The 21,634-nt window shown below is 48.7% G+C and overlaps 5 protein-coding genes across 5 annotated transcripts; 3 read left to right on the plus strand and 2 right to left on the minus strand.

Moving 5' to 3' along the window:
* Positions 1-2,416: 2,416 nt before the first annotated feature.
* Positions 2,417-5,823, plus strand: FPRO_04964 (uncharacterized protein; the record flags this gene model as incomplete). The annotated part of the gene is made up of 2 exons (XM_031230531.1): positions 2,417-2,765; positions 2,816-5,823. The coding sequence occupies 2 exons, from the start codon at positions 2,417-2,419 to the stop codon at positions 5,821-5,823; spliced, it is 3,357 nt and encodes a 1,118-aa protein (XP_031080658.1).
* A 609-nt stretch (positions 5,824-6,432) lies between these two features.
* On the minus strand, positions 6,433-8,228 carry FPRO_04965 (uncharacterized protein; the record flags this gene model as incomplete). Its single annotated transcript, XM_031230532.1, has 3 exons — positions 6,433-6,994; positions 7,045-7,543; positions 7,607-8,228. The coding sequence occupies 3 exons, from the start codon at positions 8,226-8,228 to the stop codon at positions 6,433-6,435; spliced, it is 1,683 nt and encodes a 560-aa protein (XP_031080659.1).
* A 1,344-nt stretch (positions 8,229-9,572) lies between these two features.
* FPRO_04966 (uncharacterized protein) lies at positions 9,573-10,099 on the plus strand (the record flags this gene model as incomplete). The annotated part of the gene is made up of 3 exons (XM_031230533.1): positions 9,573-9,850; positions 9,910-9,998; positions 10,050-10,099. 3 exons carry the CDS (start codon positions 9,573-9,575, stop codon positions 10,097-10,099), a joined length of 417 nt encoding a protein of 138 aa, XP_031080660.1.
* A 491-nt stretch (positions 10,100-10,590) lies between these two features.
* On the minus strand, positions 10,591-12,293 carry FPRO_04967 (uncharacterized protein; the record flags this gene model as incomplete). Its single annotated transcript, XM_031230534.1, has 4 exons — positions 10,591-11,614; positions 11,671-11,819; positions 11,893-11,944; positions 11,992-12,293. 4 exons carry the CDS (start codon positions 12,291-12,293, stop codon positions 10,591-10,593), a joined length of 1,527 nt encoding a protein of 508 aa, XP_031080661.1.
* A 1,718-nt stretch (positions 12,294-14,011) lies between these two features.
* FPRO_04968 (uncharacterized protein) lies at positions 14,012-19,834 on the plus strand (the record flags this gene model as incomplete). The annotated part of the gene is made up of 3 exons (XM_031230535.1): positions 14,012-18,862; positions 18,921-19,484; positions 19,607-19,834. The coding sequence occupies 3 exons, from the start codon at positions 14,012-14,014 to the stop codon at positions 19,832-19,834; spliced, it is 5,643 nt and encodes a 1,880-aa protein (XP_031080662.1).
* Positions 19,835-21,634: the final 1,800 nt, after the last annotated feature.

Genomic DNA, 21,634 nt, shown 5'->3' on the forward strand with positions numbered 1-21,634 from the left:
TCAATCATATGACAGAAACAGACATGAGAACACTTCAGTGAGAAGCCAAAATGTTCAGAACAATCAAGGCAACGCTTGGGCCTTCAGAAAAGAAGAGAATTTACTCTGCGTGCTGTGAGACTCGAAATGGACCCTGGATGATGGGCCACAGGCGTTAACGTACGCACGTTGTATGAGACTTATATTAGAAGCTTGGATGACAGCCCGAAAATTTTACACAAGTCAAGGTCTGACCTTTTTCGTTCCGGTTGGTAGAAGAGAATCCCTATGAAATAACGAGGGGCTGAGTCGCTGGCAGACATACATACATAGCATTGTCTCTTCTGAGACAGAGCAGAGTTTATTGGTGAGTCGGTGTGCCACGCTGTGGGTGACTTGTGTGTAATATCACAGCCAACATATACTTTTGTCATGAGACACGGCACTGATGGGGGCTTTCGAGGCGCAGCTGGAGAAGGCAATGGCCCTTGATAATTAGTCCAAGGGCAAAGAAAGATCTGTTGAGACAGACCAGGGTAAAATGCAACGTAGATTGGCCCATTCGCAAGACCAATAATTTCGTGGACTCCGAGTGGTGATGATGCATGACTGACCCCAATTGAGCTACGTGTGACCATGACATCGGTTGGAAGCAGAGTTGCTTGCAGCATCGTTTGATGGCTTGCAACAGCCTGCTACCAGTATGTAGTCTGCCTGCTTTTGATACCCATCGCAGGGGAGACAAGGATTTGCTCTCAGAAGATCGCGAGGGGGAGACACATTCACCAGGCAATACTCTCTCTTCGCTTTAACGAAAGTCTTTCTCGTGGATGAAGTCACGTCATTCATTTGGTCGAACGGAATCTGCCAACAGGAAGAGTACTGTACATCTCCCCAGCTGAGAGCGCAAGGCCAGCAGCGACAGGTTTGAATGTGTGTAGTAATCAGCATGTTGTGCCCATCCAAAAGGCCTCATTCAAATGGATTTAGATGTCTTACAGGGATACCTAAAAATGGAGACCTAGTGGCAGCCCCACTGCCCCAGTACATAGAGTCTGTGTGCTCTCACAAAACCCGCTACTAATCAGCCGCTCAGCAGAATCCCTGTAATGTGCAATCTGAGAAAAAGCATGTCTGTGTGTGGGAGGTGGAGCGAAAGGCGCGGCTCTTATGCATTCCGTCTCGGAAAGATACGACCAGGTTGTGAGGCGAGGATGATTCAAAAACTGTATCAGCCTTACTGAGCTACGAGATGAAGGGTCATTGTCAGAGAGGAATTGAATTTTGCTCACTCTTTAATGGAGCAATTGATAGAGGTAGCGATTTATTGACGACTCGGCTGTTAACTCGACGAGCCTTAGGTAGACTACTACAGAGTAGGGTAGTTACCTACTACTAAAGGGAAGCCTGTTGAATGAAACAAGGTCGGCTGTGGCCTAATTGGGCCGAGCTTGTACCTGAAAGTACTCGAAACAGGTACCTCTTGGCCGCCATTGGCTGCCTTTCAAGTCGATGAGGGGTGGGCCGCCAAGTGTCTTGGGGTGCTTGAGCCGTGATCCCCACCGGCTAATCCCGAACAGGGTAACCTGAAAAGTGGGTAATCGCAAGCTGGTGCAAGCCAAGGACCAGGAAGACGGTGGACCGCGATGTCCTGTAAGTCGTTCGTTGACCATCCATCACAACATCACAGCGTCACAGGAGGCCCTTGGGAAATTGGCCCAAGAGGCTGTTCTCAACGGCCGCGCCATTTGCTGCTGTTTCGTCCAGTCATTGCTAATCTTGGGCCATGCTAACAAGGGTATACCCAGCCGCTCTCCCCGTCTCCATCCCATTGCATCCGTCTCGACTCCATCACCCACCATCGGATCTTGAAAGTGAGGATCACACCCACTCAGCAGCTGATAACTATGATGCCACACCCTTCCCGGTTTTTGGTTCCTGAACCACTTTCTGTCACCTCTTCTTCTCTCTTTTATAGCTGCGCTTGTTTCCTCTGGAGGTGTAGGATCTTGATTTGAGGGCTTGCTCTGTTTCTCTGATGTCCCGCGCTGTGCTGCCGATTCGACGTCGATATTATCACATCCATTTGTTGAATATAGTCGCGGTTGAGATTACACCAAAAGCGCCTTGGTCATACGTTCTTTTTTTCATTTCTGCTTTCTACCACCTGCTATCCTGATATCGCTTCCGTTGCCAACTAAAATTTCGATGAACCAAATCTAATCCGACCAGAATCTCACGCAACAGTATCACTTCTCAACTGCTTTCGATCTAGGCCTCTGTCTTTCTCTCTTGTTTCTTTTCTTATTTCAACCCTAGTTCGAACACCTTGAGCTTAGCACTTTATGATGCTTGCATAATCTCATACCATTGCGACGACTTTTTTGGGTTTCATATCATCAACATCTTACACACCAACTTACCCCATCAACGAACAATGCACTCTCGGTGGCCTCGGCTGTGGGCACTGTTCTGTCTACTTTTGATTGTGCAGCATGTTAGCGGGGAGGTTTTTAGGGTAGTTCCGAGAGCGGACGACAACCCAGAGAAGACAACGGCAATCGATTCCAGCACAACGTCAACACGTGGACACAGTACTGCCACGAAGACTAGCGAGGTTTCCGCGAGGCAGACAGAACTCTCTGATGCCTCAGAATCTCAGTCTCAAACCGAATCTATCTCAGTGACTGCCACTGAGACGGAGAAAACACAAAGTTCAGACCCTGCATCAACCAGCACAGATGGCTCCCTTGAAAGCGGACTTGATGATTCCTCGTACTACAATGGTATTGATAGACGGAAAACATTGATTGGGACATTAGCTAATATTTTCTAGCTACGATACCCGCTGGACAGCTGCCCATTGAGCCTAGGCTCACCCCGGGCTGGGGCGTTGCAGGAACTATCTTACTTATTACTGGCCTCGCATATGGCCTTGTCGGGATAAAAAACCGAATGATCCATACTTTCTTTTCAACTGCTTTCGCTGCATCATTGGGCGTTGCCGTTCTCATTGTTTATGTCATGAAATCCGAAGTCAGTGATGCTCTACAGGGGGGCTATGTGGTTGCCGCTGTCATCTCCGGGTGCGTCCTCGGCGGAGCCTCAATGTTTTTTCGGGAGATCACCGAAGGTCTAGGCTGTGCCCTGGGTGGCTTCTGTATTAGCATGTGGCTTCTTTGCTTAGTTCCTGGAGGGTTACTCGGACCTGTGGTTGCAAAAGCCATTTTTATTGCTTGCTTCACCGTGGGTGGGTTTGCATTCTACTTCAGCCATTATACTCGGGACTGGTCGCTTATCCTTATGATCGCCTTTTCTGGGGCCACTGTTACAGTCTTGGGAATAGACTGCTTCAGCCGGGCTGGTCTGAAGGAATTTTGGGCCTGGGTTTGGGATCTGAACGATGATTTATTCCCTCTTGGCGCAAATACATACCCGGTTACTAAGGGTATCCGCGTGGAAACTGCAGCCATCATCATCTTCTTCCTCTTTGGTATTATCTCACAGATCAAACTATGGAAAATTGTCCGGGAGAAACGTGAAAAGAAGGCGGAGGAAGCTGCCGAAGGAGAGCGCAACCTCCGCGAGGAAGAGGAGCAAGTAGGCCGGAACATAGAAGAAGCGAACGCTCGAGAAAGGCGCCAATGGGAGAGAATATATGGTGATGGGGACGTCGGAAGCTTGACAGCTTCGCGTGACTCGGACGATGCAGAGCCCACAAACGAAAAAAGGAATCGCAGCAGCCAAACGGACTCCTCTAAAACACGCTCGACTTCGATTGTTGAGGTCATCGAAATGGCGGAGATGCCAGATGCTGTTGAAACCAAAAAACAGCCTACCGTCACATTGATGTCTTCTGACCAAGATGAAGATGGCAGGGTCACAGTTCGCGTTGCCACGGACGATACAGTACGGTCAACCATGGGGAGAGGGGATCAGCAATTGGATACCGGAACTGCTATGCAAAATCTCCCTCTCAAAGGCGATGAGGTTGATCGGCGCATGTCGACACAGTCATCTGTGGCCAAATCTGCTGTGCCTCCTGTCGTTCCTCTCCCATTCACCATTCGTGTCGCTGATGATAATTATGATGCGCTGACGAACGGTGATCGTTCCTCGGTGGCGACCTTCGCCGACGAAGAAGAAGAAGAAGATACTGGAATTCATACTTCGGGCCAACGACACTCGCTTGCTAAACGACTTTCTCGCCTGTCCCGGGGATCAATGGAGCTTCTTGGCAACATTTCACACCGATCTAGTCGTGTCTTTGGAGACCATCCAGAAAACGAACATGGCGAAAGTACTGATGAGTTAGTGATTCCACGATCGCGACCACGAGACGATGACGGCTCAGTTGCGGCGACAATTGATGACGACAGCATGAGTGGTGATGTTCGCCAGTCCCTTCCGATTTCAGAGCTCCCGAAGAGCATTGAGATCAACGCCGAGCTCTCTGAGACGGATGATAAGGGCAAACCGAGCCCGCCCCCAATCGACCAGGAGACGTTCGTGCGTGCCGATGGAAACGAAGCTACTAAGGCCGAAGAGCCTCCCTCGGCTGACGTGGAAAAGACCAGATCCGCGACTTCTGGCTCATCAGCCCGTGTTAGTTTGACTAAAGATCGTCTACCTAGGTCACTCTCGCGGGTAGCACTTTCCTATAGAACCAACGAGTGGGCGAAACATCTGAGCAATGCTGAAGCTCCGGAAGTTGATGAAATTCACATCGAGGTATTGCAAAACCCAGCGGTTCCGACCATTGAGGCGCCCGCACCTGTACATGTCGACGAGCTCCGAAAATCGTCAACCGAAGGAACCCCTGCACCCATGATTCCAAGGCCGGACTCTCAGGCGTCCAATTACTCGCACACAGCTTCAAGGCGCAACGTGAAACAACACGTTCCAGCCGCTCTCGCTTTGCTCACAGGCGAGAGTCAAAACCGAAGCCCTGGGACCACTCCAACTAGTAGCCTTATGGCACGAACTTCTTCGGGAGGCTTGCGAATAGCCTCGGGCGGGATCGCTCCAATTGCAGAAGAACAAATTGTTTCAAGCCTGACTCCACCGATTGTTGAGGAGGAAACCATGGGGGTGCAAAACATGACTACTCCAGCGGCAAATGAAAGTCAACGCACTTCAACACCAGGCGTTATATCATATTCTAGCCCCCAGACTCTCCTTGGCCAACGAGAAATGTATCTGCGCAATAAATCGGCAGGGAACCTGGTGTCCAGCTCATCCGAATTGAACCTTGCCACACGCCACAGAGCTTCGAGCGACGCAGGATCTCTCAGCAATTATCCGATGCATGCAGCTGCTATTGGTGTAGATGTGGACGACTTGCCATTGAATCAGAGGAAAGAACTCTTGCGACAGAGTAGTCTAAGCCCTTCAGTTTCAACACCGTCTTTGCAGCGGCTCAGTGGCGGCAGCAACGGTAATGGGTTCAATACTTCAGAAGCACTATTGAACACCCACCAACCGAAACGTGTGTCAACTCTTCCCACCTCTGCAGCCCGCGAGGCTGCTCTTGCGACATTCCGACAGTCAGTTCAGCATGAGTTACGCGCAGGTACCCCTATCATTAGCAGTTCTGGCCGTGAGACACCCTTCACCCCATCGTCTCTCTTGGCCAGCAGAGAAGTTGAGGTCCAGCGCAGTGTAGACATGAGTCGTAACATCCTTTTGAGTCAAAAGCAAGCCGAAGCCCAGCGCCGCGAGACACAGCAGCGGGAAAAGGAATGGGCTGACAAAGCCTTCGACGAACGAATGCGAAATGGCGACCTTCTTGACGTTCATCGTGAGGCTATGCGTAAGCTCCAGAGGCACGCCAAAGACATGTAATCAATGCCCTGAGCAACTTTTTTTTAACTTTTTTTTCTTCTTGATCTATTGTGCTCCGAATTAGTTTCTTTTTCTTTCTTTTCTTTTCTTTCCTTTCCTTTACCAAGCCATTTCACATACCTATTTTCTATCTTTTCTGATTATTATGATAACAATGGGTTTCACGGTCACTATTAAAAGTTGGGGCGGGGTGGTTACGAAGTATGGGTAAAATATGATACTGGAGCTCGGAAGGCTCCTTGTTACATTATATATACTAGATAAACACGTAGGGACTAATCTAGTGCATTTCTCACTCTCAAATCGATGGCAAAGTCCAAATTTAGGCTCATCTAAGCTCAATAGCCAACTAATCAACAGTAAAAGGGGAAAAGGAGTTCATGAAAAGTGGATTATTAAGACTTGTAAAAGTACTTGACGACGTACATCTAAACTAGAGTAAAAGCTTTTCATACCTACGCCGTCGCCTGCAATGATGCTGAGCCCTGGTACGGATAACACGGGCTACATGAAAAACAAAATGGTGATAAAGGAAGATAAAAGGCAAGGCTCCCATTGCATCAACTGAATGTATGGTGCTTATCATCTCACCCAGCCATACGTGCGCTCCTAGCGCCGATATGTTTCCTGCAGTGGTTCAGTTGTGACAGCATACGTCGACGACATAGGAACCAACAGACTGGATTCGGTAGTAAAAATACCGGGAGCTGGGACGATCTTTCTATCAGCCCAAACAAGTGTCTGACTGCAAGGCTGCGGAGCGGAGCTGTTCTCCCACAACTGGTTGTTGATGACGGAGGGGAGAGAGTCAAGAGGTAAACCGTGATCAAGTGGGGATCGTTTATCCTTCTTCTTGCCGAAACGAAATGAGGAGATTGAACGAAATGGAATGGTGGGCATGTCGAAGCGCGTCCGGAAGAGAAAAGGGTTACGAGGAGCTGGGTTGATGGGTTCTGATGAAGTCGAAACAGTTGGGGGAGGGCAGGAAATCTCCCGTAACGGGGACTGTGATACTTGCAACCCTCCCACTCGAGATCCTAACTCGTATTCATGAGTCACGAGAGGAGCGTCGGTGGACTGTAAAGATATTGGGTTGAGGCTTGCAGAGGACGCTGTGCTCAAATTGCGCTGAGACAGAAGACTCCTGATCTTGCTCGATATCGAAGAGGTACTATGTAACATTAGTTATACAAACATGAAACTCCCCAGTTGTTTACTCACGTCGAAGTGGTGGAACCCATAAAACGAGAGTGTCCAGAACTGCTCCCACCGATTGTCCTGTCAGGGTCATACTCCTCGTGAAGCTTGGGAAAGAGACATCCAAAGCCAAGGCAGAGCAAGCCGCGACGATAACTATTCATAGCGTCCTTGGTCATGCCGAAAAAGATGACGACAGGAATGGCGGAAAGTATGTGGATATAGCAGTTGTTCAGATACCCGAAGTTAACACCATTGGAAGGGACAAAAATGACTGCCGACCATGGATAGGGTATCACCCGATTATGGATGAGGTCGTAATCAAAGGGTTGAAGAGGAAATGCCTTCAGCATGTTGAGAACAGCAAGGGTGACCACAAAAGGTAGATAAGGGACTAATATGGCCAATACCATTAAGTAAAGGCGACGCTTCGTCCTCTGAGCGCGTTGGTTAGCAGACCTGCTGCTGTTGACCGCCGAACGAGTGGTTTTTGCAATGTCACGAAAGCGTATATAGACAAGGACTGTGTGGCGTTAACTACCTTAGACTTATCTATGGCTACGTGGTTAGGGAGGCATAGACTTACTTGCATATCCAGATGTTATCAGTGCGACTGTAACAGGGGCCAGGACGAAGAAGACTATATAGGGCCACGAAGGCCATGCAATCCAGCTGCATCCAGCCAGGGTAGCTACTGCGTATCTCTGAGTAGTCAATGGCCAGACCCATGCGACCTGGATGATTGGAAGGGGAAACATGATGAGTGCCTGGACCAAGTTACGCCGGCGTTTCTCCCGAACTGTGAGGGCATTGGCACGAAGGAGGCCGACTTGCTGGGCAAGATTCCGCATGATGGCCAGGAGGCAGGTTCCGAATAAGGCGCCAGTGAAGTTGACGTAGTAAGCATTGATATCGCAGAATACTTCGCCATTCCACCACTTGCTAGTGTCGTCGTTCCGCCAGATGAGAGCATTAATTATTGTGTCGAGATTTGACCATGCGATGTTGGCAATAAAGACCACGGCTGCGAATTCTCCATTACGGTAGAGGTTCTTTAGGGGGACTATACAGGCGAAATTGGCGATGAGCCCGAAGAGAACTCTGCAAACAAGGTTGGTTGTGAGTGATGGAGTAGTGATGGTTCCGGGTCCAGGAGCCACGATGATAGACAAGTCGTCACGACCAGACAGGTGAGCTGAGTCGATCATGACGACAACGAAAAAGGAGTTAAAGAAGGAATGGGTGTATCTCAAGATTTATCAAGGTCAAAGAAACTTGGTGTTGTTGGTGATGGTAGATGCAAGATGGCTCCGGACGTTGACGTCTTGGCTCAACGGTTGATCAAAGCGGGAAGCACAAGGACCTCACCCAGGAAGCATTGGCTCTGTTGGCTATGTCGAGAAGGACTTCAATAGCATATAATGAAGGAAGAAGGAAGTCAATAGCAGCGAGATGTGTCATGGTGGAGGGCTTAATTAGACGGCGGCACCGTCACTTCGACATGAGATAAGATGAAGGGGCGGCATGCCAATTGGCGTTCCTGTGTCCCTAATCAGCAGCATGTTTCGATCGTAGGACTATCATTAGCCCCCTATTTCACCCTTTCAATAAGGAAGGAGCTGGAATCTCCGCCTCCATTTAGATTTTGGCGTTACTGTCCTGTCTGCTTGTATAAGGCGCGGCTATTGTGGGCGTCTATTGACAACCCGATTGGGTAAGTGGATCTGGCAGGGGTAAGCGAACAAGACCACTGAATAAAGCTCAATAGGCACCTAGGCTGCAATACATGCATGGATGCTTTCAAGCCCATTTACAAAGTAGTAACAGGTCTGCAGGATCTAATACTGGTGAAGTTGGCGAAGAGATCGGCGGGGCTAAAGTCTGAGCCGTAGAGCATGGCCTTTTTTCCGCAGAATATACTGATTTGATCATTTATGGGGAGTGATCCAGAGCACTCGGTCTAACGTAGACGGGAGGATGAACAAGGAAGTGCAATTGAAATGGTGATTTCAGTCCGTCGCCGCTAGTGAATATTCTATACTGTAGGAAGTGTCTCGTTTCTTCTGAATCACCGAGAAGCGAAGTCCGCTTTTGGAATGGACCACTTCTTGGCCACTCGGAAGTTGAACGGGTTTACGGAGTATGCTTTCATGACATTGGAAGTTTAATACCTTATTTGATGATGGTAGTAGGTTAACGTTGATGCGCATAAATGCAAGGTCGTATTCAAATCGCAGTGTCGTAGATATGCAGTTATCCAGCACTCCACAGTCAGCGGCACCCATCTACCGGGTCGCACAACACCTCCAATCTTATCCAATCAAATAGCGCATTAAGGGAGCATCCCTAATTCCAATTTCAGCTTGCCCACCCTATCGCGTATCAGGGTTTCGAAACAAACCGTCTTGACGCGACAAGCATACCAAAGCTCAGTCCTCCAGTGCCCGCCTTATCAACACCCACCCATACACTCGCCGCCCCGGTTCCCAGCTTCAGCTCTTCACCAACAACGTATCGCACAAGCAAGCAAGCAAGCAAGCAAGCAAGCAAACATGTCTTTCTCCTCCGTCTTCCGCCGCGCCGCTGTCGCCCCTGTCTCTGCTGCCCGGGCCTTTAGCACCACCACCCCTCGACCTCTGGCCAAGATCACCATCATTGGTAATCTCGCCGACACCCCCGAGGTTCACTCCACCAGTACCGGTCGCGAAGTCCTCCGCTACGCTGTGGCCAGCAACAGCGGCCCCCGGGACAACCGCAAGACCAGTTGGTTCCGAGTCACTAGCTTCGCCGAGGGCCCTCAGCGCGATTATCTCATGAACCTTCCTAAAGGGTACGATGACTTACAAAAACAATTGCAACACGTGGTATTTTGTGCTGACCATTATATAGTGCCAGCGTCTACGTCGAGGGCGATGCCTCCTTGAGCACCTACACCGACTCCAACGGCCAGAACCGCAGCAGCTTCAATGTTGTCCAGCGTATTTTTACTCCTCCCTAGATACCATTTACCACAGCTAACCATTCTTGAGGCACCCTCGAGGTTCTCCGACGTCCCCAGGCTCCTGAGCAGGGCGAGTAAGCAGCAAATATCAACTGAATTCCTTCTTGTAACATGGTCGCAAATAAATCACCTGGCCGTAGTTTTCTGCCTACCTGTTCTCCTCTCTCACTTTGACCCGTTTCTTTTGTTGGATGTTAATGTATGGATGTAACGTACGATGAGCGTTGTGCGCAACCTTAGGAGGATATGTATGATATCACGATGTAATAAACTTTGTTGATCACGCACTTATTCCTTCGTCGTGTGTTCGCTTATACAGGCTAAGAATAGAGCCTATGGTTTAGGAAGAGTTGTCAAAGCACTACTCCGCTCCAAGACTACCTTATGGCCGCAAGTCCTATGTGTGGCCCCAGCTCTTTAGGCATGGCGGATTCTCCTCCATTTGGACAAGTTTCTATGGCAGCAGGTAAGGATTTCTCTAGGAAGGCAGGCCTGCTTGTCAACGAGAAATTGTATGATGTCGATACCTTATGGATGCCGAAAGAGCTATGCCAGGAATCTGAGAGCATCTACACCAACGCGCAACTGTCCATACATCCGAAACCAGCAGCGACTCCACCTTCCTCGCTCTTATCACCCTTTGTGCGCAAAAGATACCCGGCTTCCTCATTGTGGTGAACTTTGCCTGTGTTCTGGTCCCAGATGCAAGTACCATAGATACCCAGCTCGCAGATGACACCGCCTTGCTCTAGATTGCCATTGCGAAGAATGGTGTTATTGACAGGTGGGGGAGTGATGAGCTCCATGAGAATATAAGATCCCCAGTGGGATTCGGGAACAGATTTGAGGAAGTCTGGAATAGCACCCCGATAGATGTTGTTGCCACCACCTTCACGCTGGGGCTTCAACACATAATTTTGGCAAATCTTGGGGTCGAGGGCCTTCTTCCGAGCCTCAAGGCCGGCATCGCTGCTGTCCATCGGGTAGATGTTGGTAAATGTGCGCCACAGCTCAGCTGCCTCATCTGTGTCATCGCGAATGAACCTACTCAGAGCCGAGGGCTCTGTGGAAGGGCGCGGTGTTGCGAGAATTTGTTGAACTTTCTTCGTTCCAGCTAATTGAGTCAGGACACTAGGGCATTTAATAGCATTCGACCTCTCCAGGTGATAACGAGCCTCCCAAGCTCGTTGATCAGGGTAGTCAGAAGGCCCATATCCAGATCGCATGTAGATCACAGCAACTTCGTAAACCTTGGAAGGGTTTCTTGGAAGAATGTACAAAAGCTGGCGTTTAGAGGTGTCTGCAATCTTGCTGTGCTGGAGGATTTGGGAATAAGGTAGTCGGAACACAGGAATAGATGACGAAGAGCTAGATATTTGGTATTCAAGATGGCGCTGGTCGAAGATATTCCTCTCGCCATCTTGTACGAGAAAGATGACGCACTTCTGGTGGCCGAGTTCAGAGTCGGGATAAATGTTGTACGCTTTCACGATACCTGCTGCTAAGCCACGAGTGCTGGTATTCTCGGGCAAGTCTAGTGATCCCTGGGTAATAGAGTTGTCCAAAATCGGGTACTCGGCTGTAGCAAGATACCTGTTCTCATTAGGCTCAGTTTATTAATGGACAGCTTACGAAGGGAGTCGAATTACTTGTGGAGAGCAGAGGTGTGCGTCGAAAGACCGCCAAAAGAAGAAGCAATGGTGTTGAACTCAACCTGCTTGACCTGCAAAGAAGACTTTGAGGTCTCGGTATCCTGATGCACCATATAGTCTGAGCGGAACAAGCCCAGAGACACGGGCTGTTGTCTTGTTAATGAGACGTCTTCAATTAAATCGAGAGACACTTGCCTGTGTATATCCCTCGGCTTTAACCTTGATATGAACTTCCCATAAGTTCCGAATAAACTCATCACCATCCGAGACCCTGAATTTATTTAGAAATGATAGCATGCAAACCTGAGGCGTACTCACTCCTTCACAACCTGAGCCAAGAACTCTTCATCCCTGCTCACTGAGGCATACAGCTCGTTGTAAATCTTTTGAACTGCCTTACCCTGGGCGAAGCATTGTTTGGGAAATGGACTTGGAAAGAGGGTCACAGGAACGTTGATAGCAGTGATGCCTTTGGGGTCTGCCTCGGCGGCTATGACTGTGGGAGGAGGCCTTACTGCGAGGCCATTGCCTATTGACCAGTCCTTGACGGTCTCGATGAGGGCGTCCTTTTCTTCGGTCTTGAGATTGGGTGGGTATCTCCCGTCTGTGAGAGAAGCCATTATGCTGGAACTGACCTAGGCTTTGCAATGAGATGTTCACCGAGTAACTGGAATCGTGAGAACCTTTTGATGACAGACTACCTTGGGTAAAGTGAATACTAGTAGGTATGGAAGAGAAGTATGAAAAGTCCTTGGTGTATTAGTCAAGACGCTGGCTTGCGTGCTTAGCTGAACGGGGTGGCTTAATAATTACAGTGGGTGCGGGACGCGGAATACCCGAAGATAAAAGGCTCGTTCTCATGTTCAAAGGCTTAATTTTAGGGCGATAGGCCACTTGCAAGACCCACGGTGAATGGGTTCACTCTTTGGACGGCAATTGGACTAGAAGGACTCTGCGTAGGTCTAGTACTTTATTTTGGTGTTTTATGAGGGGCATTTACGATAGCGGGGTAGCAGATTGTGAAGTTTATATTACTGGGTGAAGTAATAAATACCTCTATGCCTACCTTACTTATCCTGGTTTTCTCTTTACTTCCGGCGAGGTCGTCATTCTAAGTCAGAGGAGACATGGTATATTGATATTTTGAGGCACCTCCAAACACAGTAGTCGATCTCCAGTGTGCATGCCTCAGGGAGCAAGAAAACATCGGCCTCGATATGGGATGTCAAAATAGACTCAGCAAAAGATATCCTAAGTTAGGCTAAACTTTTACTAAATCACCTAAAGCTTTTTGTCATTTATGATCAAGGTCCCCTAGGTATGAACAAGATGAAGCTGAAGACAATGGATCCGTCATAAGATAGAGTAAGATGGATGTGATGAACCTGGGATAGGTAGGTTAGTAGGTAGGTAAGGTAGATGCGATTGAAACCCACTTGTACCAGCTTAGTCGGTAGCTTACCTGGTACCTGAGTAAATACTACCTACATAAAATTAGTAGGCATCTGTAGTATTAGAGCAGAAAAGACTGCTACCTTTTACCTAATGTCTTCTCTTTCCTATGCGCTTTCTTCTTCTTCAATATTCCTGTTTTCTTCCTCCTTCTTCAGCTTTTCAATTATCTCTGGTGTCAACAACTGATGCCCTTGCTTATTGAGACTCGTGAATCACGTGACAGACCAAAGCTGCTATGTACCTCCCGGTCCTACCTTTTAGGTGCCTAATAAGTGGAGGTGGTTGCCAATTCCACACGCACAGTACCAGCCTTGCCTTGGGTACCGTGCATCAAACGCGCTCTGAATGGAAAAGAAGGCACTCTCCCCATCATCGCTCAACTTTGCACCTACGATTTCTGCGAAACTCGATTTATTTCTTCTCAATTTTTTTTTATTTAACTCTAATGATCCCATAGAACTCATAGAGAAACCAGCCCGGAGATTTTCTTTCCCCTTCGCACGGTTTCACATCTCTTGCGCTCTGCTTGTACTTTCACTTCACCTCACCTCACACTTTCCTTAAGGTAGCCAAGTCTTTGACACCCAAGTCTTCATCTTTTCTGGACTTTTTTTTTAGCGCTAAAAGACAGCGAGTTTTCAGCCTTGAGTGGCCTTTGTCAAACGCGGCCAAGCGGCGGCGGCTAGGCACATTTCCTCCCACACATATTCTAGTCGCTGGGCCTTTACTCAGCAGGCCTGTCACAAAAGCGCATACTTTGAAGTATAATAAGGATTCTCACGTATGTCTCTTCCCTTCCTAAAGACTAATTGTCTTACTAGATCTTTAATAACAAGTTCTATAGAAGAATTATCTGTGCTCTTCTAAGCAAGAGTGTCGCTAAATGGATGACATTGTGGATGATCCCTATTCCTGGGATATCGACGTGGTTGTTAATCGACTCTGCGCTCCTGGGGTCCCATGGAGTCGAGATCCTGCATTCCTCGCCACACGCATACAGGAGGAGGAGTTTAATGGCAAGACTCTATTGACCTTTGAAGATGTGTGTTCGCGTCAAGAGTTGATGGAATGTCTCGGCATTAGGATCGCCCGCCACAAAGCTGCCCTCGCAGAAGCTATCGTTACTCTCCGCTCTAAAAGTAAGGAGTATTGGGAATGGCAAGCCGACTTCAAGCGAAAACAATCTGGGTTCCCTGGCGAGGAGACCGAAACCTCAACACATGCCATGGAACAACGGCAATCCTTCAATCTTCCGAACGGTGATCGTTTTAAAGAAAAGGAGACGCCTGTTTCCGTTTCTGATACTAATGGAAAGATTCCTCATGCTGTAGGGAACCCATTGCAGCAGGAATTGGGTAGCCAAAACCAAACGCACACACGCCAAGCAAACGACCAGCTTCAACTTGCAACGCATTCTCGTCAGCCGCCCATTCATGAGCCTCCTGACCAAATTCCCGAGTTTCATGAGAGGTCTAGTAAACGCAGGCGGGTGGCGCCCATGCTGTTGACAGACATACCAAGGAACGCCGATCCCGCTTTCCTTCCGACGGAAGCTGATGTGCTTGACTACGCGACCACCAAGGCTGGGGTGGAGTTTGCAGACGATGACTCTGCAGACTTTCCGTGGGATAATGCACCCTCGTATGCCTACCTAGGCGAGGGCAAGATTTCGAGAGAGGACATGCTGACCCCAGTTGGCATGTTGAGCTCTCTCATCAATGAGAGCGACGGTTCCTTTACTTCATTCAGCATCCATACAATTCCACCTGGAAGAAGACTCGCGGCAAACAACATTCTCAAGCGGCTTCTCACAGGCCGCTATCGCATACCTATCCATTCCTCTAGGTTGTCAAGTCATATTTCCAACGAGTCTGATGAGATCCTCGAACTCACCGACCTTGACAATGAACTGGACGCTGAGACCTTGAGGGAGATAAAGGAAGAAGAGGCTGAGAACGAGAGGCTTGCTGCTCTCGACAACAATCCCCAGCCTTATCCTTTTGTCTCTCCTGAGCGAATCGCAGAGATATTAAATGAGGCCATAACAGCTATTGAGGAAAACTGGACTGAGAAGAAGCTCCCAAAGTATGAGCGAAAAGCTTATAGTCTATGGCAGAAATCTCGCCGCCTTGGCATTAAGGGCATACAAATTCAGAATGCTTACAAAACGGCTAAGCATCTTGTCGAACGACTTCAGAAACTCTGTCTAGAAATCCAGAAGACGGACTCGGCCTCCGAGGCACACTACCGAGAGGCAGCCAAGAGCCTTGAGCAAAGTTTGGAAGACAAGAAGTATCAGGAGTGGTTGATTAAGCTGCTTGAATCGTCAAGACCACCCCCAAAACTACAAGCAGTGGCCCGTCCGAAACCACGCGCCGCGCGGCAGCTGAACACTTTGGCCCTTATGGAAGACGAGGTTCTGACTAGCTCCGAAGAGGAAGACTTCATCGTTCCTGACGACCACCTGGATGCAATTGAAAATGGGTTGATGACTGATCGGGATTCAACACCCCCCCCTATGAAGCATGAATGGGAGGATTTCGAAACTGACTTCATGGATTTGACTCAGGACGACATGGATGAACCGCAAGGCTTGGGTTATGACATGACTAATCCTATCGATTTGACTAGCCCTGCCAAGCAAGCGAATTGTCCATTGAAGGGAGACCGGGGGAACGGCATCCTTCTCAGAAAGAATCTTTCTGCAAAACAAACTCTTGATGCAGTCCCTTCTGATGCAGCCATCACCAACGGAGAGAGCTTGACAACCGCCGACCCTGCTAACGTCAAGAACAAACCACTTGAACCCGATGTTGTCGGTTGCCAGGCTTCCATTACCCATGCCTCTGAAAAAAGTCATGACGAAAACCAAAGCCAAGAGATTCGGCCAGAAAAACTACAATCTCCACGTCAAGTTGGCGGCTTTCAGCCCCCTCCCATTGAGAGTTTTGGCGATCTTCAGCAGCTTGCATCTCAACCACTTAAGAATTACGTCAAGCGCAACGATCGCTGGCGATTGTTGATCGGTGAGATGTGGCATATGGAACATACCCGGCGGAAGTCAGCAGTCGATCTGATATTATCAGATCACCCCAATAATGTATGGGAGGAGCATATCCAGCCATATTTATCTGAACCCCTTGAAGATCCCGATCAGCTACCACAGGGCAACGTAAAGGTTGTTCTTTTTGACGTTTTACGTCTTTGTCGCTGCTTCTTCATGTGTCAGCACACGACAGAAGACCAAATGCTTTCCTATAAAATAGGAAAGTTGAGGAAAACATTGAATCAGGCACGAGTCAAATTCTTCGAACCTCTCTGTCTGTTCGTAGCGGCTCTTATGCCTCACTTCCCCCAGGATAGTCAGATCTATAGACAAGACATGGACATTCTCGATGACCTATTTCCAGAGGAACAGGATGAGATGGATGACCCTGATGATGTCTTCGAGGAAGGGCGTGCGGGGCGTCGAAGACCAAAAGAAAAAGAAATCATCCGCGATAAAGCAGCCGTGGATCTTCGAGAACGCGAAAATCAAAGGGTTAGGGAACAAGAGGCTCGCAGAAAGAAATTGAGGGAGACCCTCGCACTGGATGGCTCAGTGTCGCGGGATGGGACTCGTCTTATCATAAACGAAAGCAAAGAAGAAGACCAAGGTCTTATCTACATCCATGAGGACATTGGTCGCCGTATCAAGGATCACCAGATTGACGGCGTCCGTTTTATTTGGAATCAGATTGTGCGAGACCCCAGTGTGCGACAAGGTTGTTTGCTAGCCCACACAATGGGACTCGGCAAAACGATGCAAGTCATCACGGTCCTCGTGGCTTTGGCAGAGGCCGCACAATCAGAAGATCCATCTGTAGTGGCTCAAATACCCGAAGATCTAAGGGAACCGCGGATTCTGGTTCTTTGTCCAGCTGCCTTGGTGGACAACTGGATGGATGAGCTCCTCAAATGGGCACCAGCGGATCTACTGGGTGAGCTACGCAAGGTCTCATCTAATACACCGGTCGAGGAAAGGGCTGCGGTGGTGTCGTCATGGGCTTCCGGCAGAGGCGTCCTCACACTTGGCTACGAAATGTTCAAAATAATCATGAACATGTCAGATGAGCTAGCAGACCTTCTGACAAATCGTACAGATGTGGTCATCGCCGATGAGGCGCATAAGATGAAGAATCGGGAGTCGCAAACTAACCTAGCTTGTTCGCGCTTCAGAACAAAAAGTCGCATTGCACTCACAGGGTCACCACTGTCCAACAGTGTACTAGAGTATTTTGCCATGATTGACTGGGTTGCCCCTAACTTCCTTGGCCCGTTCTCCGAGTTTAGCCACATTTATGCCTCTCCGGTCGAGCGAGGCCTCTACAACGACAGCACTCCAGGTGAAAAAAGGAAGGCACAAATGAGGCTGAAGGCGCTTGAGCAACTTGTGGCACCGAAGATCAATCGCCACACGATCGCTGCCCTAAAAAACGACTTGCCACCAAAGCAGGAATTCATCATATTCGTGCCTCCGACGATACCTCAGAAGCAGTTATATCAACTGTACATCAGGGGTGTAGGAAGAGAAGGCACCGACTCGCAAGCTGAGACTTTTGCTGCCATCAACCATCTTGGATTGATTTGCAGCCACCCACGATGCTTTGAAGCAAAGGTGAAAGCAATTCAAAAGGGCATCCGCTCGAACAATGACAATGAGGACAAATCCTTCCCCAAGTCTATGATTCCAGAGTTCTTGAAAACGTTGCATTCCTTTAGGGACCTGGATACGCCAACGCTTTCATTAAAAACAGAACTACTGACAATCATACTCGACGAGGCGCGTCAAGTCAAAGACAAGGTGCTCATTTTCAGTCAGTCCTTACACACATTAAATTATATCGAAAACATGTGCAGAATGCAGAGAAGGACAGTTTCTCGCCTAGATGGCAGCACACCAGTTCCGAGTCGACAGAGGCAGACAAAAGACTTCAATGAGGGTAGCAAAGAGGTGTTTCTGATATCTACAACTGCTGGTGGTGTAGGACTCAACATTCAGGGGGCTAACAGGGTCGTCATTTTTGACGTCAGGTATAACCCATCGGATGAGCAACAAGCGGTGGGCCGAGCGTATCGTATCGGCCAGCAAAAGCCTGTATTCGTTTATCGTTTCATGGTCGCAGGAACTTTCGAAGATAATCTTCACAACAGACAGGTCTTCAAAATGCAGTTAGCATCGCGAGTCGTTGACAAGAAGAATCCCATCAGCTGGTCAAAGCGCAAAGGCGACGTTGTGTCGGTGATCAGAGATTGTCCGCCAAGCGATCTCACCCCTTATCTGGGCAGGGACAGAATCCTGGATAGGCTTATAAGTCATCGCAAGAATGGCGAGAGCATCCGATCCATTGTGACAACGGACACTTTCGAAGAGGAAGATCTTGGCGCGGCGCTGACTGAAGATGAGAAGAAGCAAGTAGCTCAAATGATTGAACTGAATCGTCTTCGAGAAACCAACCCAGAGGAGTATTTGAGGGCGAAAGACCGAGTGGATTTAAAGGAGCAGGCTAGGTTGTATGGAGAGCAGGATGAACTTCTTCGTGCGAGTTCGTTATCTCAACAGCTTACCCCTCGATCAATTGATGATACTTCGGGTATGCTTCACCATACACGATTTCCGCCTCCAGCAACCGCTCCATCTCTTGAACAGGACGTCTCAGGCGCCGAGAAAATATCTCACGAAACGAGCTCACCTGTAAGTCCTCCCCCCCCCTTGGCATGCTTTCGGGTTCCCTGCTTACACATACAATAAGACAAAGCAGCCTGTGTCCCAGCAACCTGCAACTTCTAGCCATGGCCCAGCACCAATGCCAATGGCTGGTGCGAACACCTTTTTCGGAGAGTATAACCATTCCGAGGCAGTGATTGAGTCGCACTCGACCCCGATCATTCCTGCACAGTCGCGCGCGAGTCCCATCTTTAAGCAAGGTGGAGTCTTCAACGTCACCGAGAACCCTGCTATGGTCGAGTTCGAGGGTTGTCTGCGGGAGGGCCTTCAAAAAATGCAACAACGAAATGTGCTACAAACAGGGGGTAAACCTGACGAGATAGCCAAATCTACAACCATACGTGTGAACGATGTCCGTAGGAAGGGCCAGTATGGATTGCTTCCGGACACAAAGCATTGGAGGGTACTCATTCGACTTCTGTCGCACGAAAAATGGGTGATTGCAATTGCCACAGGCCTTATAGCGCCGGAATACCTGGCTCAAGCCGAAGAGAAAGATCTCGAAAAGCGACTCGAAGCCATTAATGCACTCACAGAAACGGAGATCGCCACTCGGGCACTTGAGAAGACCAGTTCTCCCGACCCAAATGTATGATGCTCATCAAACCCAGCTCTGGACAGTCCTCTTTTCTGCCACTCTCTGACTTCCTCTTCCCCCCTCTTTCTATTTATTTATTTGGGGCGCACCTTGACTAATTTGTTATTTCAAAGAATTTGCAGAACATCAGGCGCCGAAGCTCGCATCAGGGTGAGAAGCGATCCCGGGCTACGGATGATATGAAAGTAATGCGGGAAGCGGCGGACAATAGGAGAAACCGAGCATTCCGTCTACCACTCTGGGCAAACGAGGCTCTTTTTGAAGAGAAAACCCGAACATCACCTACAATGGGCACTCGAGAAGGACAGTTTGGTTTCAGGGATGTTACGCCTGGTCTCTAACTTGAGAGACTTTACAAATATCGTTCGTTTCGATTGAGGATTGGAGTTCATGGGATCATGCAGATGGGAATGATGATAGTACGGTGTCCATACGGGAAGATAGGTTTCGATGGCGTTTACGGCATGACATAGCATTGAGCCAGATGATACCCTTTTTGAGGATGCACTAATATGCAGATTTGTTTAGAGAGGCAAGTGGGTTCAATTGTCAAGCCCATATCCCCTGGCGGGAATCTAGCAATAATACTTCACGCAGCAAGTAATCCGTGGGTCTTGAAGTTGGAAACTAGATGATATGCATTACAGGTAGAGAGAGGTATATTTTGTAAGCATTTCTTTACGGTGCCATGTTTGAACGTATTCTGTTGCTTCAAGAGTTCCGACCGACAGAATCGTCATCCCACCAGTCCGGTGAATCAGCAATTATGTTCACGGTATATCTTCAGCCATAAAGAAGGATTCTCTTCTTATTGAAGTTATTAAGAACTAGAGCCCACAATAGACTTCGGCTATTGTGCCCCAATATGTTCAATAAGGGAAAGTCTTTGCTTTCTAGTGCACTTAATGAGTACGTGTAAAACCACCTGTTTCGGGGATGGACGAAAATGCCTTAGCCTAGCTTTCCACCACTCTACATCCATAACCATATTTGGGAGGAAGAAGACGGAACAACTTAATGGTTGAGCAGTGGGTATACATCGTACGAGACATTTAGGACGAGGTCGAGAGTGTTTAATTTCAGACTCGGGGATCTGGCCTGACATGCAATTCTTTAGTAGTATCATGTCTGACAAGGTTGTTACATGCCGAACTAATGCTAGGTTAGGGCATCCGGAACCCTTAATTATGTTACCTAGGTATTTTCTTACTTCGGAATGATGGAAGTCAGTTTTCCAGTTGATGAACCTCGTCATGTCCGCCTTTCAATGACAATTCAACGATAGCCAACCAATAACCGGAAAGTAATGGACAGATCTAGCCTCTGCTGGGATTTAGAGTGCAAAAAGGACGAGCCAATCACGAGCGAGGTATTTCGTTACGGCTGTCCCTGAGTTTGACTCGGGCACTGTCTCCCCTGTACGTGCCAACATCGGCATGTGCGGGCTTTCGCCTTTTGAGGCTGCGGGCCGCTGTAGGCCGCTGGTTATATTCTTCACAAAAGGTGAGGCAAAAGGAGGTACTTTCGGTGAGAGTTGCGGCGCATGTATCTGTTGAAGAGACGTTGATAAGAGGTAAAGTACATTCATTCATTCACATTACCAATCTGAGTGCCTAGAGTGGCTCAAACAATTCACGTGTCAAACTAAGGTAACCAGTCTGCAGAAGGAAATGCCCTGCATCGGCAGAAGAATGCACAGCTCGCTTGCCCGAATAGGGAAATCTGCGCGGAGTTGAACTCGTTGAGCGCTTGTCAGAGGTGGAGAGAACGAAGAAAAAGGACGGAACCGAAACGGAAGCATTCAGTGGGTCAATGACCGACCGTTCTTGCCGAACCACCGCCGACTCATTATTGATTCCAATCCTACTAGTCTCAGTCACACTCACTACATAGCCGCTATATTTCCCACTGTCTTCTTCCTTTTCTCTCTCCTCACATTTCGACGTCGCCAACCTCGCTTTTCTCTAGTTAGCTGCTCAAGGCCCAATTGCTTGTGGATTGTCTCACTTCTTGCGGCTGACTGTAAGCCCTCGGTCGTTTTTTTTCCCGCACGTCTGGCATATTTGCCCCTCCAAGTTCGAAAACACCACGATTTGCCCCGCCGATTTACTCGACGAAGGCATTGTTCTCTCAATTCTACG

Source organism: Fusarium proliferatum (assembly GCF_900067095.1).
Source record: "Fusarium proliferatum ET1 genome assembly, contig: FPRO_scaffold004, whole genome shotgun sequence".
Taxonomy (NCBI): domain Eukaryota; kingdom Fungi; phylum Ascomycota; class Sordariomycetes; order Hypocreales; family Nectriaceae; genus Fusarium; species Fusarium proliferatum.